This window comes from Lytechinus pictus, chromosome 9 (assembly GCF_037042905.1).
Source record: "Lytechinus pictus isolate F3 Inbred chromosome 9, Lp3.0, whole genome shotgun sequence".
Classification (NCBI taxonomy): domain Eukaryota; kingdom Metazoa; phylum Echinodermata; class Echinoidea; order Temnopleuroida; family Toxopneustidae; genus Lytechinus; species Lytechinus pictus.
Genome location: NC_087253.1, coordinates 14,542,271 through 14,557,795, shown reverse-complemented (window position 1 = coordinate 14,557,795; position 15,525 = coordinate 14,542,271). Strand labels below are relative to the sequence as shown.

Genomic DNA, 15,525 nt, shown 5'->3' with positions numbered 1-15,525 from the left:
TGGCTTCCGCCGCCAATGGCCACCACCACCACCATCATCATCACTACCACCACAACCATCACAGCCACTATCACTACCATCATAATCACCACCACCATCACCACCACCATCATCATCACTACCACCACCATCACTGTCATCATTCGAGTCTGACTAGTCTACATGTACCCTGCACCAAATTGAAAAAGAAGTCACAAATTACTAGCAGGTATTAGAAATGACAATAAAATCCATTTGTAAAAGCTAAATATTTTAATAAGCCAACTACACATTGATTCACAATCAAGGTCCATAATCATATTCCTAGCCCTATCTAACTGAGAATTGCAATTAATCCCAATTCATTTCGAATTTCAATAATACAATGCTCAAGTACTCCAGTCACCCTTGTATATACAACGTCAAACAAATGAGAAAAATCCTGATTTCAAAGCTTTGGTGTGTGACTTTTTACCCATTGAAATATAAAATGTCGGAGTAACGTCATAAAACTCAATAAGGCGACCATACATGTAGTTTAATTCAATCCAGTCAATTGCAACTCTGGAACACAAGACCTGGACCATACAAACTGCATACAATTTTCTTTCTAATAATGCTAGAAATCATTTCTTTTTACAACATAATTAAATGCACTCTACTTTTCAAAGTAGCAAACCTCATGCACAACATAGAGCTGTCTATTTCAGCAGAAAAATAATCAGAAAGACTTGGCACATGCATTAATAAAAATTAAAGTAAAGGCAGATTATAAAATGGAATGTATTTCAAACATATAATAAAGAATTATGCATGGAAATTGTCTGCAAACTAAACATATATTACACAAACTAGACTCTGGGAGTCCCCAATATGCAGAGGAGTTAAAAAAAAAAAAAAAAACCAACTGTTGAATAATTCAATAACTTTACAGTGTCACAGAACCCCTTTATTCTCTTTGAACATATATTATTTAATCAATATAATGTTTCAACCAAAATAAAAAGTAGATCTGATTAGAACTTGAATTAAACCTTTGATATATAAGCAATATTTCTTTTACTCTTTTCACTATGGGGTTACATGTAGGTTGACACGTACAGTATTAATTTTGCATATATGTTTGACTTCTATTTTTTGCTGTGAACAATTTGATACATATCACATGATTTGTGCAGTACACATTTTAATTCAACACTGCACAATTGTACTCTGAGAGGAAAATAAAAAAGATGTTACAGAGATTTAACATTTTGATTATGAACACAACAAACATTTTGCTTCAAGCTAAAAAATTACTACCTGAGATTGCACAAACTATGACACAATTTTGTACAAAATTTTACAACACATTATATTAGTAAAAATACAAACTTCATTGTTTCCTATTGCAAGATGAAATACCTGTATGAAAGCACTATTTTATTTTTGTTCAGTGGCTGCATTAACAAAAATAATATATTTTGATATTTTCTAGCTGCCTACATATCATACTGTAAAATTCTCTAACTTCTTGAAAAGTTGAATATCCCGGTATATGAATTATTTTTTTTCGTAATGTGGAAATAAATGAATTCAATTCACTAATATCAAGTTTAAATATTATTATAAGAAGTTAATACCAATGATGATTGGCTTTGAAATTCATATTGTACTTTTCAAACATGTTTCACTTTTATTATTTCATAAAACAATCTACTGTATTATACATTTCACAAAAATAGAATCTATTTTCTATCATAAATGTCACATCATTACATGACAAAACATCTTGTTCATCTCCAATAAATACTTCAAAATTGATCACTGGCCATGTGTGGAAATGGATTAAAGCGACATAATAATGGGATCAGTCGTGATAAAGTTTATGACTAATCCGCTTTTTAGGATTGAATCATTTGAAAAACACAAATTTCATATGGCCAGATGAAGAAAAAGGATTCATTCATTAAAAATTGGTGGCATTATTATGCAGGCCTGTTATTCTAAGGTTCATCTGAAAATAAAATAGGGTTTATTATTCTGAAGGTTTGATAATCCAATGATAAAATAAAGTTGATTAATAATCAAAAATGAATTAAGAGTTCTTATTCCCAAGGCTCAATAATCTGAAAATGAAACAATTACAAAGATAACTTATTTTCTCACTATCAGAACTTCAAAATTTGTTTTTGGATTAACCAAGTTTCGGATTATCAAATCTAAGTTCATTTTCAGAATAACAAACTGTCTGATTTAACAAAACTTCAGACAAACGTAACTTCAGAGTATTGAACCTTCGGAGTATTAAAAAATCAAAACTGTATAACTAACTTTTGGGAAAAGAAGCTGTAACCATTTAAATTAGGTATCAATCAACACAATGATTCGTTCGGTAAGGGCAGGGCAAAGAAATTATAGCATTATCCAATGTTGTTACACAATTGTACTGTAACAAAGTTGGCTAGCTAGAATCCCTATTCTCATAATATACAATACAAGTACAACACTGATGCCATCCAAGTAGATATCAAAACAAGATATACATGACAATGTCCATGTACTATAAATCTGCAAAAATGATGTGCTATCACTGCATTTTCATAGACTTCAAGGTGAAATTATTCACAAAATTAAAATTTTAATGCGATGTGAAAGCGTTGTTGATAATTTACAGCCAGACCAGTGTTTCTACAAAGCCCGGTAGAAACATACAGTAGTTTCAAGTAAACCTTTACCTTTACAGAGTAGAGTTTGTTTCTACAAGAACTGTACTGTAACCAAGTTGGGTAGACTCCCTGTTCTCATACAGTGGAGTGTTGTGGCCCAGTGGATTAGTCTTCGGACTTTGAAACAGAGGGTCGTGGGTTCGAATCCCAGCCATGGCGTAATTTTCTTCAGCAAGAAACTGATCCACAGTGTGCTGCACTCAACCCAGGTGAGGTAAATGGGTACCGGTAGGAAGTAATTCCTTAAAAAGCTGTGTGCGCTATGAACGCCTAGCTTAGCCGGGTAATATAGGAGCGCCTTGAGCACCTAACAAGGTGGATATGTGCGCAATATAAATACCCTATATTATTATTATTACAGTAAGTAAGATATTTCATTTTTTTCCAAATATGCTGGGTTGGTGTAATGCGAGCTTATATTTTCACAAAATAATCCTTTGATTACAAAGCCTGAATACGATAATGAGTACTACAATAACACCAATAAATGCTTGGTTGTTACACAGGACACATGTTCACTTTGAAGTACTCTCTGTTTATCCTCCGCAATGATCTCTCATAGTCCACCCCCCGCCCCAACCTCCAATGCTCTTCCCATGAAAGTGAAATTCCCTACATCTTGTTTTTTCATAAAAATGCATCCCTCTTATACTTTTTTCCTTTTTAATCCTCATTAAAATGCAAAAAAAAAATTTAATGGAAAGAATTGAGTGATGTTGTGAAAGGGCATTGCAATTAGGATAATTTTCAAAAAAAAAAAAACCCTTGTACTTGTAATTTCAGTTCTGCATAATATGTGCTTCTAAATACTCAAAGCTTTGTACTGAAAGTATGATTGTCCCTTAATTTGCGTATCATGGTGCAATTTGGTATAAAGGCCGAGTGTAATTTACAAATCGTGGAAGAGCTACAAATATTCATATTTCCTGATCATATTAAAACTGAGCTCTATAGTGGAAAACAATTCATTGACAATAACAAATTGTCATAAGGAGCAATTTATTCATTTATTTTAATATAGAAATATTTTGCCTTTTGTTACTGAACATGACAAACCAGGGCCCCATTGCATAAAAATTATTATTTATAGTAACTTTGCAATCCAATGGTAACTACCATGGTAACAATGGTAAGCAGCCAATTAAATTCAAGGATTTCAAGAAAATTACCTTTGGATGGCAAGGTTACTATACAAGTAATGTTTATGCAACAGGGTCTAGGCATATTAAATACAACTCTTTTTTTGTTGCTCAAGGACAAGCCATACATGCAATTGAAACATTCTGGTTTAATAATAGTGGAGTAAAACCTTATGTCTAACTACCCATCAAATTCTGTTAAAAAGATTGATAAGTCTTCAGGATCTGCAACTGGCTGTGCAGGGTTTGCTTTCACCAAAGCCTTTTCCCAGACACACCCTTCTTCATTTTGATTGCCAACCTTATCATTCTTACCAGCCGTGTTTCTATGCAGTATTGGCTTACCCTTATTTCCATTATGTTCTGAATGATCATCGTTACTCTCACTTCCCTGCGGCTCTGGACGGGCGAAAGAGGGCGAAAAGACTCTGGGACCTTGAACCTTGCCAAGATTGGCCGATGGTGCCCTCTCTTGGTGGGGTGCATTGCGGAGGTGATTTTTAGCAGTGGATGGTCTGTGAAGCCCCACTTTGCCATGTGCACTGCTTTGTTTGGAATGTTTATCAGAGGTGCTTGTAGAATCGTTGGACCACCTGTAAGGTTTTGGCGCATCAGTCTTTTCGGTTGCAGCACGATCGCATTCCGGTCTCTCATCCTTCTCCTTTCCAAAAGCACTGCTGACCCTTCTCCCCTTCCCAATCTTGGCTCTGTCAATCCTTTCTTTAGCAACCTGTGGGATGATGTCCTCCAAGTCAGGATCAATCTTTTTCTTTTGTCTTTCCTCCTTTTTGTTCATCTCATCTTGCTTCATCTTTTGCTTCATCCATTCATCATACGTCACTCCCTTGAAAGGATTCGAAGATGGAAATCTCTGCTGTCCATCATTTTCCGTACCCTTGTCTTTCGCTTTTCTAATATTTAATTTGGTCTTGGGACTGTTGTCTTCACCACTGGATTTCCCAGACTGCTTCCTTGCTTGTTTCTCTTTTCTTGGTGTCGGGACTCTCTCACCAAAAGAAGCAACAGACATGCGGATCTTTTCCTGGAATAGCTTTTCTCTTCTAGCCCTTTCTTCTTCTTGTCTCCTCCTTTCCTCTTTGGCAAGACGACGTTCATCTCTGTGCTTCCTCCTCAGGTCTTTTTTCTTCTGCTTCATCCAAGTATCGTAGAATTCTTCAGATTCCACAAGTCTTTCAACTCGTTTCTGACTGGATGCCTCTGCAGATCTTTGCTTCTCCCTCTCTTTCTGCAACTCTGCCTTCCTCTCCCGTCGAATCAGAGCATTCTTGTGACGCAGCCACTTCTTTATTTCAGGATTGTCGGTGTCGCTCAACTTATGATCACAAGGTTTTATGTCTTTGACAGGTCTTGGGGGAAGCGGTAAAGTGTTTGGTACTTCCCATGCCCTCTTCGGGGATGGACTACGTGCTTTCCGCTGGGGTGATTTCGATCTATCCCTGGATGGTGATCTGTCCTCTGACTTCTGTGATAACTTAAAACCACGACGAGGAGACCTTGGACTGAGAATCTCCCTCAGTATACTGTCCTCAATCTCAATGTAACGAGGTGTTGGATCACCTGCATTATCACGCCTTCTATCATTACCCTGCGACCTAGAAGGAGACAAACTCTCCTCTCCAGGGACATATCTCTCATCTTCATCAGAAACACTCTCTTCTTCATCATCCATATCGTCATCATCATCACTACTCTTTTCCTGCGTTTCCAGGACAAACGAAACCTGCCTTCTACGTTTTGAGGCCTCCTTCTTGCGCTCGGCTTCCTCCTTGTTTTCTTGAGCTAGGTCTTTGTCAAACTGGACGACCTGTCTTTCCTTGATGTCATCTTGATTCACAACTTCCTCTTCCTCTTCCTCCTCTACGATGGTGACAAAGTGCCTCTCAACTGGTTTTGGAGTAGATGATGACTTTGACCTTGTAGATGCCCTTGAGGAATTTGACATTGTGGATGCCCTTGAAGTATTTGATGAAGCAGATGATCTTGATACATTTGACCTAGATGACATTGAAGATGACCTAGATGAATTTGACATTGAGGATGACCTCGAAGAATTTGACATTGAGGATGCCCTTGAGGCAAATGATGCAGAAGATGAATAGGACGATGTGGATGAAGCAGACATTGGCCTCTGCTTCTTTGAGCCTTCCCTTTCACCATCCTCCTTCCTCTTTGTCCTCGTTTCTCCATCCCTTCTTCTCCTCCGAGATCTCCTCTCCCCTTTCGGCGGACTGACATACATCTTCTGCAAAGATGACACTGCCTGCTTTTCAAGGCGCTGTAGGGCCACCAGCTCGGCAAGTTCATTGTACTTTTCCTTGAGGATATCATCTGAGTTCCTGATGCCCGGTTTCCGAGGTGAGAAAGTTGGGTTTCTCTCCTTGCCTGGAAGCTTTTCACCAGATGCCAGACGCTGCAGAATCTGCAGTGCTTGGTGCTTGGCCTTGAAGCCTGACATAGTGTACAATGTAGACTCCTCAGAGCTTGTGCCTAATATAAAAGAGAGAAAGAGAGAAGAGAAGAAAGGGAGTCAGTTTTATTTCTCATACTTGAATTTAAATTAAAAAAACACAGAAAACTTGGACCCCATCTTACAAAGAGTTACCATTGATCTGATCAACCTCCATATGGAAATCCGTCAATGTCATAATTTTTTAAATAGGAAATTTGCACAATATCTATAATTTTGTAAACAAACAAACACACTGAATTTACAAGAAAATTATGTATAAATACATACATCATATCTAGACAAAATATTTTGAACAAACATGCATTTCAGATGTTAAAGTTGCTGGCTTTCCATAGTTGTGGTTGATCGGATCAATTGTATTATTACGTGATTAACTTTTCACAAATGCATGCAAAATAAATTGCAAATATCATAATACATGGAGATAATAGTCTGGTTGGTCGAGTGTATGAAATCAAGAGTTTTTATGGGTTATGGCTGGCTGTAGTGTAAGTTGCAAGGCAAAGATTTTTCAATTTTTCAATATTTTATTCTTTTATTTTAATTGAATAATTAATTTAGTTATTTATTTATTCACTCATTTTATTCATTTACTTCAATTTATTTTTGTGGGGGTGGGGTGAAGCTGAAGATAAGATGGAAGAGAGTTTTGGACATATGATACAGTACATTATTATTCTGATAAACTGCAATGAAAGTGTGAATTGTACCAAACAAATTACGCGAAGCTTCTAAATTAATTTGGGTATCTTTTGTGTGGGAGTCAATTACTAAATTATGATGAATTATTTTTGCATTTTAGCTAGACCAACTAAGCCAAGTTTGACAGTTTCTCTCGCTCTAACTTAGTTAGTAAAAACAAAAATGTGGGCCTCACAAAATATAGGGCTAACGTTAGGCTCATATTTTCCAATTCGCAAGACCAATGAACTACACATGTAGTTTAAAAACACTGTCGTAGAGCACTCATTCAATGAACAATCAACAAGGTTATTTCGTAGAGCAGAAACTGGAAAGGCAAAATTGAAATAAAATCTGGAATGAAAGATTTCGAGAGCCCTTATCTTGATAAAATATAATTTTTACGTGTTTTTTAGGTCTCGCATGGTATCACTAGTCAATGGAAGAGGCCCCAAGGCCAAGGGAAGGGGGTCCTGACTCTGTACTCTGTTAATGTCTCAATCAAGTCAAGACTCAAGAGGCCAATGTCCATATGGTACACCTCTCTTAGGTGATCCCTCCACTGTTTTGGAGATTCTCAGAAACGAATATATCAATTCCAGTCCGATAAGTTAGGGATTCAACATCACGTTGGAGCGGTGGTCATGAACTTTATGTAGAAAAAAGAGAGATTTGAGGAGCAGACTTGAGACTAGTACTTAACTATTATTCACTTCGCCTCTTCGGAAGGGAGACCAGGTTGATGGGTTAATAGGGTAGCACAGGAAAATTGGTGTGGATCAACAACTGTATACAAGTCCATGTAATCTGGGTGGTCGGTGAGACACTCCTCGATCTCGACTCTGCGTATGAAGTCTTGGCGGAGGTGACCAAGAGAGGAGCAAGATCCGACACCATAACGTTACAGTACACCGAAAGAAACGGATGGGACTATGTTAGATTCAATCCTCAATTTTCATTCTTCGTGGTCAATATTTAAGATAATACTCACCAAAATAAGCGAGCTAGAATTCTATCATATCCTCCTCGATCCATGACTTTATTTAAATCAAGGCACAGAACGCATAAAAAGGCTGCATATCAATTTTACGGTGTAAAACGAAATCATCACAGGCCGGGCTGAGCCTTGAGGACAAGATTAATTGGATATTCGATCTACTTCGTTACCTCCCTGTAATCTTTGCTTTATTATATGTATTCATCACATATACTTCATAATAAATAGTTTATCGAGACTTAAAAAAAAATATGTAGTAATAATTTAATTCATATTCAGGAAATTATTTGGAAGAATTTTTGGAAATCTATGATCAAATGCAATTTATTCATATTATCAAATGGTGTCAGCATGATTAATCGAACAGCTTCATATGTTGCTAAGAAACCTTGTGGGCGCTTCTACTAGTTTGTAGGGTATATGTTCCCGATAAAATTTTAATTATACTTATAAAAAGCACAAAACATATATTAATGTTTTTACAAATCAATTAAAATTTATATGATAGAAAATATGTGATTATTGAAGCTGATATTGTGTCATAAAAAGTATTTTGTAGGCAATAATATTCCAATTTGGCCCCCTATAATACAATCGACTCGTCTTTAAAAACCTGGACAAAAGCTACAGGTGCACCGAAGGATCTAAAACTATATTTGCGGAGAGAACATATATATATATTTTAGAAAATATAAAACCAAATACCATTTACTTATATAGATTTGGAAGGAAAATCAGGAAAAAATCACGCTACTTGAAATATATCATTTCAAATGGAGTAGGCTGCAAAATTTTGACTTCGCATAAAATTCCTGCGAAAGAAGTTACTGGAGTTCGAATTCAATCTTCGGTCTCGTCTCGATCTCGACACTTAATTTTGTCAGTGACTGTGGGGTTGTGAGCCGCTAGCTGCTCCGATCGACGAGTAGGGACAGACGCGCCAGGAGCGCGAGAAGAAGAACCCGAAGTAGGGCTGACGTACTGTGGAGCCTGTGCCTGTTTTGAGGAAAATATATTCGATTTGAAGATATTGAAAGAGATTCAGACATTCAGAATGCTATAAACAGGAGGTAATTTATCAAAATAGATATTAAGTTTTTACTTTTTTTCTTGCAAGCATTCTCATCTGATATTGGATTGCAGGAAATGAGTAGATCATCTTGACTCAGTCTCAGTTTGTATATCGAATGCATAATTTCCAAAATGCAATACTTACATTGGTTTGTTCTAAATATCACCAATGATTAATGTGATGAATTTAATTGAATTGTTACCATTCTTCGTCATCTATTGGGAATTGTTAGCCCTATAAAATATATACAAAATTGACATTGCATGTGTCAATTAAGGATATACAATTGATAGGGACTTTAATTTATCTAAATAATTGTTTATCTTATGATTTATCCTTGACATCTTTTTTTTCTTTTCCTTCAGACTGACCAGTTAGGATGGCAAGTGAAGTATCAACATATCCTTTGTTTAATTATTTTGACAACTCTCCCGAACTTTTGCTTCAAGAGCGGGAGTACATCTATGCTGACAAATCACAGCACGAGACGTCCTTCAAATTGAGACCGATCCAAGCAAAATGCTCCAGACTCCCGCCCCGGTCTTTGTCAAATATAGAAATCAACCACAAGCTTCGGACCAGCGTTGAAGAGTCGTGCAATCCTGAGCCGTCTGATGCATTCCGGATGTGGGTAGAAAGTGGGAGGCGTGGGCCACCGTTCCCCCCGCGATGGGATGACCGGTATAACAGTAACGTATGGAGGAACTTCAGTCACGGCGAAGGCTACAAGATATCCACTCCTGGTAGGCGAGTTAAAGAAACGATAGCGGCTATGTACCCCATACCCGTCCCCTCACACTCCGAAATGGGCGATCACACGTTTACAAAGTTCCTTAGTGAAGTGCCTGTCATCCGCGACCCGAAGAAACGCCATCTGGCAATCACCCACTCCATGAGGGAGCTACAAGACTTCCAGCGCCTCAAGCTTCGCAGCCAGATGAGAGTCCCACCTATGGACACAGAAGGGAACATCGTCCCACCTGAAGGGTTCGTTCGACATGAGCGCCGTTTCAGGGGAGAACCGCATTCAACAGTGACAACAAAGTTCCGGGAGATGAATGAAATCGATCGGGAGAGCCAACGCAGTAAACTCGGAACTCACATGACTAGTCCCAACAGACTCTGGAAGGTATCCTTCAAAGACAACCATCCAGACTTCGAGAGGGTTATGAAAGAAACAGCGGAGAAAAAGTCCCTCTCAAAGCAGAAAAAGGATAGAAAATTTGCTGCTCCGCTCGAAATATATTTCAAGTGAGATTCTGTTCCGAGCAGAGCTTGAATGGAACTTTAGAATTGTCCTGGAAGTTTTCTCAATTATCCTTTAATTGTAGGTACTGCCCCAAATGGGTAGTGTGCGATATATTAGACTGAATGTCGCATGGGGTGGATCCAAGATTTCGTAAGGGGAGGGGCAAAAGAAAACTTATTGATCTTTCAGGGATGCTATATGTACTTAGACTGGATAAAAAAATTCTGATGATCATTCAGAATGACCCTTTTTCTACATAAAAGAGGAGTTTTCTATTGCCAAAAATATGTGTTGAAGTCTGAATTCTGTCTGACAAATATGTTTTTAAGTCTGAATTCAGTCTGAAATTGGCCTCCCTGATCTTTTATTTTTTTTTACAATCCTCCTTCCCCCCCCCCCCCCATCGCCTTCCAAAAAAAAAAAACATCTTGCCCAAAACAGGGGAAAGGGAACACTTCTCATGAAATATTATGAGCAATTCTCAATTTTGGGCAATAGGAGTAGAGGGGCCATGCACCCCCTTTGCCCCCCCCCAGGCTCTCCCCAAGATCTGCATCTTGATTCTTGTTTAAATGAAGTGTGTACAATGTACCATGATGCTTGGTTTTAGTGTTTTTAATAGTATAAGAAATAATTGTCAGTTCAAAGAATAAGTTTTGAGGTCAATTATTGATATTTGCATAGCAATGGCTTAATTAAGCCTATAGGCTAACTTTGATAACTGTTATTGAATGCTAATATTTTATTGTACCTCATTCAAGAAGAACAAATAAGTACAGTTTTTCACAAATTTGCTTTAATATGAGAAACAAAGGATATAAATTGATGATGCAATGAATTTCAATTGATTATTTTGCTTTGTACATCTTTCTTATATTAAAGCAGCCACGGTACATAACTAAGTCTCCTAATAGTCTCCTATTTCAGACCTTGGATATACCAGCTTTATGTTCAGACTGCACTATGCACTATGTTCAAGCCAAAGGTTTGTGCCTGTAGACTAATGATGAATAAGAGGCCGTTCTCATTACGCTTTCTAAAACTAGTTTACTGGAAACTGATTCAGGAAACCACTTTGGAAGATCGCTTTGCTAGCGTTCCCACTTGATCACACGAAAGTGGTTTTCAAAATCACTTCACGTAAAGCGCTCTTGTTGCTATGGAAACGCTCTCAGTGGGGTGACACGTTTCGCGCGAAATTCAAAACCGCAGCATGGGCATTCTACACCTGTCGTGTGGAGTAGCGCGCTCAAAATGTGCGAAGATCGCTTCCCGAAGAACGGTTGTGTCCTCACTTACGCTAAAACCAGTTTAACGAGGCAAAGCGATCTTGAAAACTACATCGCGAGGTGGTTTTCCAAACTGGTTTGGAAGATCGCTTCCAAGACCGCTTCGACCGTTCTCACTACGCGTTAAACTAGTTTCCACTAAACTAGTTTCCAGTAAACTAGTTTTAGGAACGTAGTGAGAACAGCCTCTAATATTCTGATTCTGGAAGTATTACCGTACATTATTCGTGTTTTTGGCAATATGGTCTGTCATGGATTTGATTTCTAAAGTAGATTAAAGCCAGTATACAACAACCACTCTGATCAACAGCGCCAGCTCAAGGCACAAACTGCTCACAGGGTTGCTGGAACATTACCCATGATGCAACAGTTTGAAATGTAGTTTTATCATGTATGCCTACAAAAGGATAATCTTTTGCTACATTTTACAACATTCATATCACAATATTTGCCAAGATATACAATATTTGGAGAATGCATGTTTCCAAGCATCACTCAATTTCATTAATGTAATTTGAACCTGAATAAGTGATGAGGGAAGTAGACATATTCACCATACAGTAATTTATGCTTATAGGTAATTCAGAAATTAAAGGAGAATGAAATCTTTGGAACAAGATAGCTTGTGTGAAAACAGAAAAATCAAAGAAACAGATAAACGAAAATTTGAGAAAAATCGGACAAATAATGAGAAAGTTATGAGCATTGAATATTAGATCACTAATGCTATGGAGATCCTCACATTGGCAATGCGGCAAAGATGTGTGATGTCACTTGTGAACAACTCTCCCCATTACTTAAGTATATATTTCACTTAAACTGCCTCTTTTTTCACATCTATCAGTAGAGCATATATTCTTTCTATAGGAGGGCATGTAATACAGATTTTTAAAGAATACATCATGGATAAAGAGTTTGTATCACCATATGGAAAAGCAAAAAGATACATTTTTTGGGTATTTTATAGTCCATCAATATAAAGGGAAAGTTGTTCACATGTGACATCACACATCCTTGTCGCATTGCCAATGGGAGGATCTCCATAGCATTAGTGATTGCAATATTCAAATGCTCATAACTTTCTCATTATTTGTCCGATTTTTCTCAAACTTTCTTTGTTTTTATACTTTGATTTTTCTGTTTCGATACAAGCCTACTTGTTCCAAAGGTTTCATTCCCCTTTAAGAGGTAGAGAAAGATGACATTGGGTGAGAAACAGAGAGAATATGAGATACAGTGATAAAGAGAGATAGGGGGGGGGGGGGGGGTGGGAGATCTGAGATATAAAGGGAGAGAAATATAGACTTCATGATATAACCTTTGTAGCTTCTGGATACCGAATTCCTAAATTTGCAAGGTAAATGACCAAAGTGCGCTTTTAAAGGCGAAGCTCATCCTGACAAAAGTTTATGTTAAAAATAGCAGAACACTTCACACTATATTGAATATTGGCGAAGGTTTGAGGAAAATCCATCAAACAATAAAACAACTACCGACAACTACTAGAATTATAATTACGACATCTGTGATATCATATGCGAGCAGCTTTCCTACATGACATTTTATGGTAAAAAAATCAATGATATATCATTTTCTCAGAAAATTCAAAATGTTTTTTATTGTACCATCAGTATATCGATAGAGAAATCATTCCACATCCGCTCCTAAAAAGTAAAACATATCAGTCATCATGAAAATTTTAACTTTTTAATCTATGGTGGGTTTCCCTTAAACCTTCACCAATATTTTTTTTTCTGCTATTTTTACACTATAAAACTTTTTGTCAGTTCCACTTTTAACGGAAAACAAATTTTCGCCGATAGATGGCGCTATTCATGTCTATTATTAACTCTGTGTTAAAGCTGAATGTTCAAAGTTTAACGAGAATCACCAGTTGAAAAGATCAAACGGCTATACTTTTCAAGATTTGAATGTTACATAAGTATTATTAACATTTTGAATAAGATCAATAAAGTTTGAGAAAAATCAGACGAATAATGAGAGAGTTATGAGCATTTGAAAATTGCGATCGCAAATGCTACGGAGATCCTCCTATTGACAATGCTTCAAAGATGTGTGATGTCACATGAGAACAACTTTCCCTCTGATGGACTATAAAATTCCCCCAAAATGTCTCTTTTTGCTTTTTGTTATGGCGATACAAACTATTTATCCATAATTCATTCTTTGAAAATCTGTATTACACGCCCTCCTATAGAAAGAATACATGATCTACTGATAGATGTGATAAAAGGGGCAGCTAAGTGAAGTATATATAAAAGTAATGGGAAAGTTGTCCACATGTGACATATTACACATCTTTGTCGCATTGCCAATAGGGTGATCTATATTACAATAATTATGTAAACTTCTTAATGCACATCTTGGTCAGTATGCATACAAGGAACCGATGATGCAACCCACTCACTTTTCCTTTTGCACTTTATCATGGAATATGAACAAATCTATTTTTCTTCTATATTTAATGTGGAATATTTGTTTTTATCTCTCCCTGAAAATGTGACACTGTCTTTGTTGTAACACAAAGTGATTAGATGAAGATTTTCATTATTTCCACATAAAGTCAATAAAAATTTCTTTACATAGGCCTATTATGTTAATCATTTTGTAACCATGTTTTCTTTTGACGAATTACGAAAGTATAGATAAATGTATTTCTGTATTTCCCTCAAACAGATCAATGTCACGATGAAGTCACATTTTATACAATTCGAAAGCTTTAATTAGGACATAAAGCAATAAAATGTTTGGAATTGTTATTCAAAGTATGGACACGAGTATTATAAAGAATAAAAATCGAATAAAGGAATATTTTGAAGATCTTATAAGCGGTCCATAAGTTTTATACCAGCAGGAAAGAAGATGAAAAAAAAATACAACCTTGAAATCAAACGTATCGTATCAATACTACTCGTAATATTTTGGGTTGATCTCATCATCATAGTTTACATTACATACCCCTTTCCTAAAAGCCTGTACTGCAGCAGGTAGCACTCACGAAAGTATGCTTCGTGAGACTATGCCGATATTGTATAGTATTATAGGCAATTAGGCTCGTAGATGATCGAACAAAAACAAAGATTTAGAACAATGCGATGTATATTGTTAGTCATGCGTCGATAGACTATAAAGTAAACATATAATCAATGTTTTGTCAAATTAATTGGGAATTCACATTCATATTTCTATTATTCAACTCATGGAATTTATAAGTTACATTTCTTATTTTCTTCAGGAGGAATCATTGTAAAAGACCCATTTTGTTTATTTATTCATGTTATTGGAGGAGGAGGGGGGGGGGGGGTTAAATATCTCGATCATTAAAATTTCTTTATGGAATATACACAGATGGGTGAAATATTTTAGAAGATCAGAATTTGTTAAAATTTCGAACTTTTTTTAAAGATGAACCATTCATGCATGGTGAAGGCCATCAATAAACTCAATGAACAAGTTTATATGTCATATTGTGATCTATTGTGATGCCAGGTGTAAAATATGCGGGATGTAATATATTTCCTCTTCTCGGCCTCTTCTGTATATGGCACGGGTATACTCAAATTACTACAATAGAGAGAGACATGGGCCCCGTCTTACAAAGAGTTACGATTGATCCAATCAATCGTAACTCTATGGAAATCCATCAGTGTCAAAAAAAATTTCTACAGGAAAATTGCAAAATGTCCTTTGTAAACAAAGGAGATCACACCAAATTGTCAAAAAATCAATGAATTTATGGGTATACATTCATATCTAGATTTTTTTTAACATGCATTTTATATGTTGACTATGCTGGCTTTCCATAGTTGCGATTGATCGGATCAATCGTATCAATCGTAACTCTATGTAAGACGGGCCCCTGTTGTCATAACTGAAAGTGATTTGACAGATACGATTTG

The 15,525-nt window shown here is 36.6% G+C and overlaps 2 protein-coding genes across 2 annotated transcripts; one reads left to right on the top strand and one right to left on the bottom strand.

Moving 5' to 3' along the window:
* Positions 1-229: 229 nt before the first annotated feature.
* LOC129268241 (hepatoma-derived growth factor-related protein 2-like) lies at positions 230-8,163 on the bottom strand. Its single transcript, XM_054905814.2, has 2 exons — positions 7,990-8,163; positions 230-6,334 (listed from the first exon to the last, which is right to left on the bottom strand). Exon 2 carries the CDS (start codon positions 6,300-6,302, stop codon positions 4,008-4,010), a length of 2,295 nt encoding a protein of 764 aa, XP_054761789.2. The 5' UTR covers positions 6,303-6,334; positions 7,990-8,163; the 3' UTR covers positions 230-4,007.
* Positions 8,164-8,608: 445 nt separating this feature from the next.
* On the top strand, positions 8,609-11,214 carry LOC129268242 (testis-expressed protein 52-like). The gene is made up of 2 exons (XM_054905815.2): positions 8,609-9,065; positions 9,433-11,214. Exon 2 carries the CDS (start codon positions 9,447-9,449, stop codon positions 10,320-10,322), a length of 876 nt encoding a protein of 291 aa, XP_054761790.2. The 5' UTR covers positions 8,609-9,065; positions 9,433-9,446; the 3' UTR covers positions 10,323-11,214.
* The last annotated feature ends 4,311 nt before the right edge of the window (positions 11,215-15,525 follow it).

What these genes read in the sequence shown, in the direction of transcription:
- LOC129268241 (XM_054905814.2), bottom strand. Translation starts at nt 6,302, where the DNA reads ATGTCAGGCTTCAAGGCCAAGCACCAAGCACTGCAGATTCTGCAGCGT.
- LOC129268242 (XM_054905815.2), top strand. Translation starts at nt 9,447, where the DNA reads ATGGCAAGTGAAGTATCAACATATCCTTTGTTTAATTATTTTGACAAC.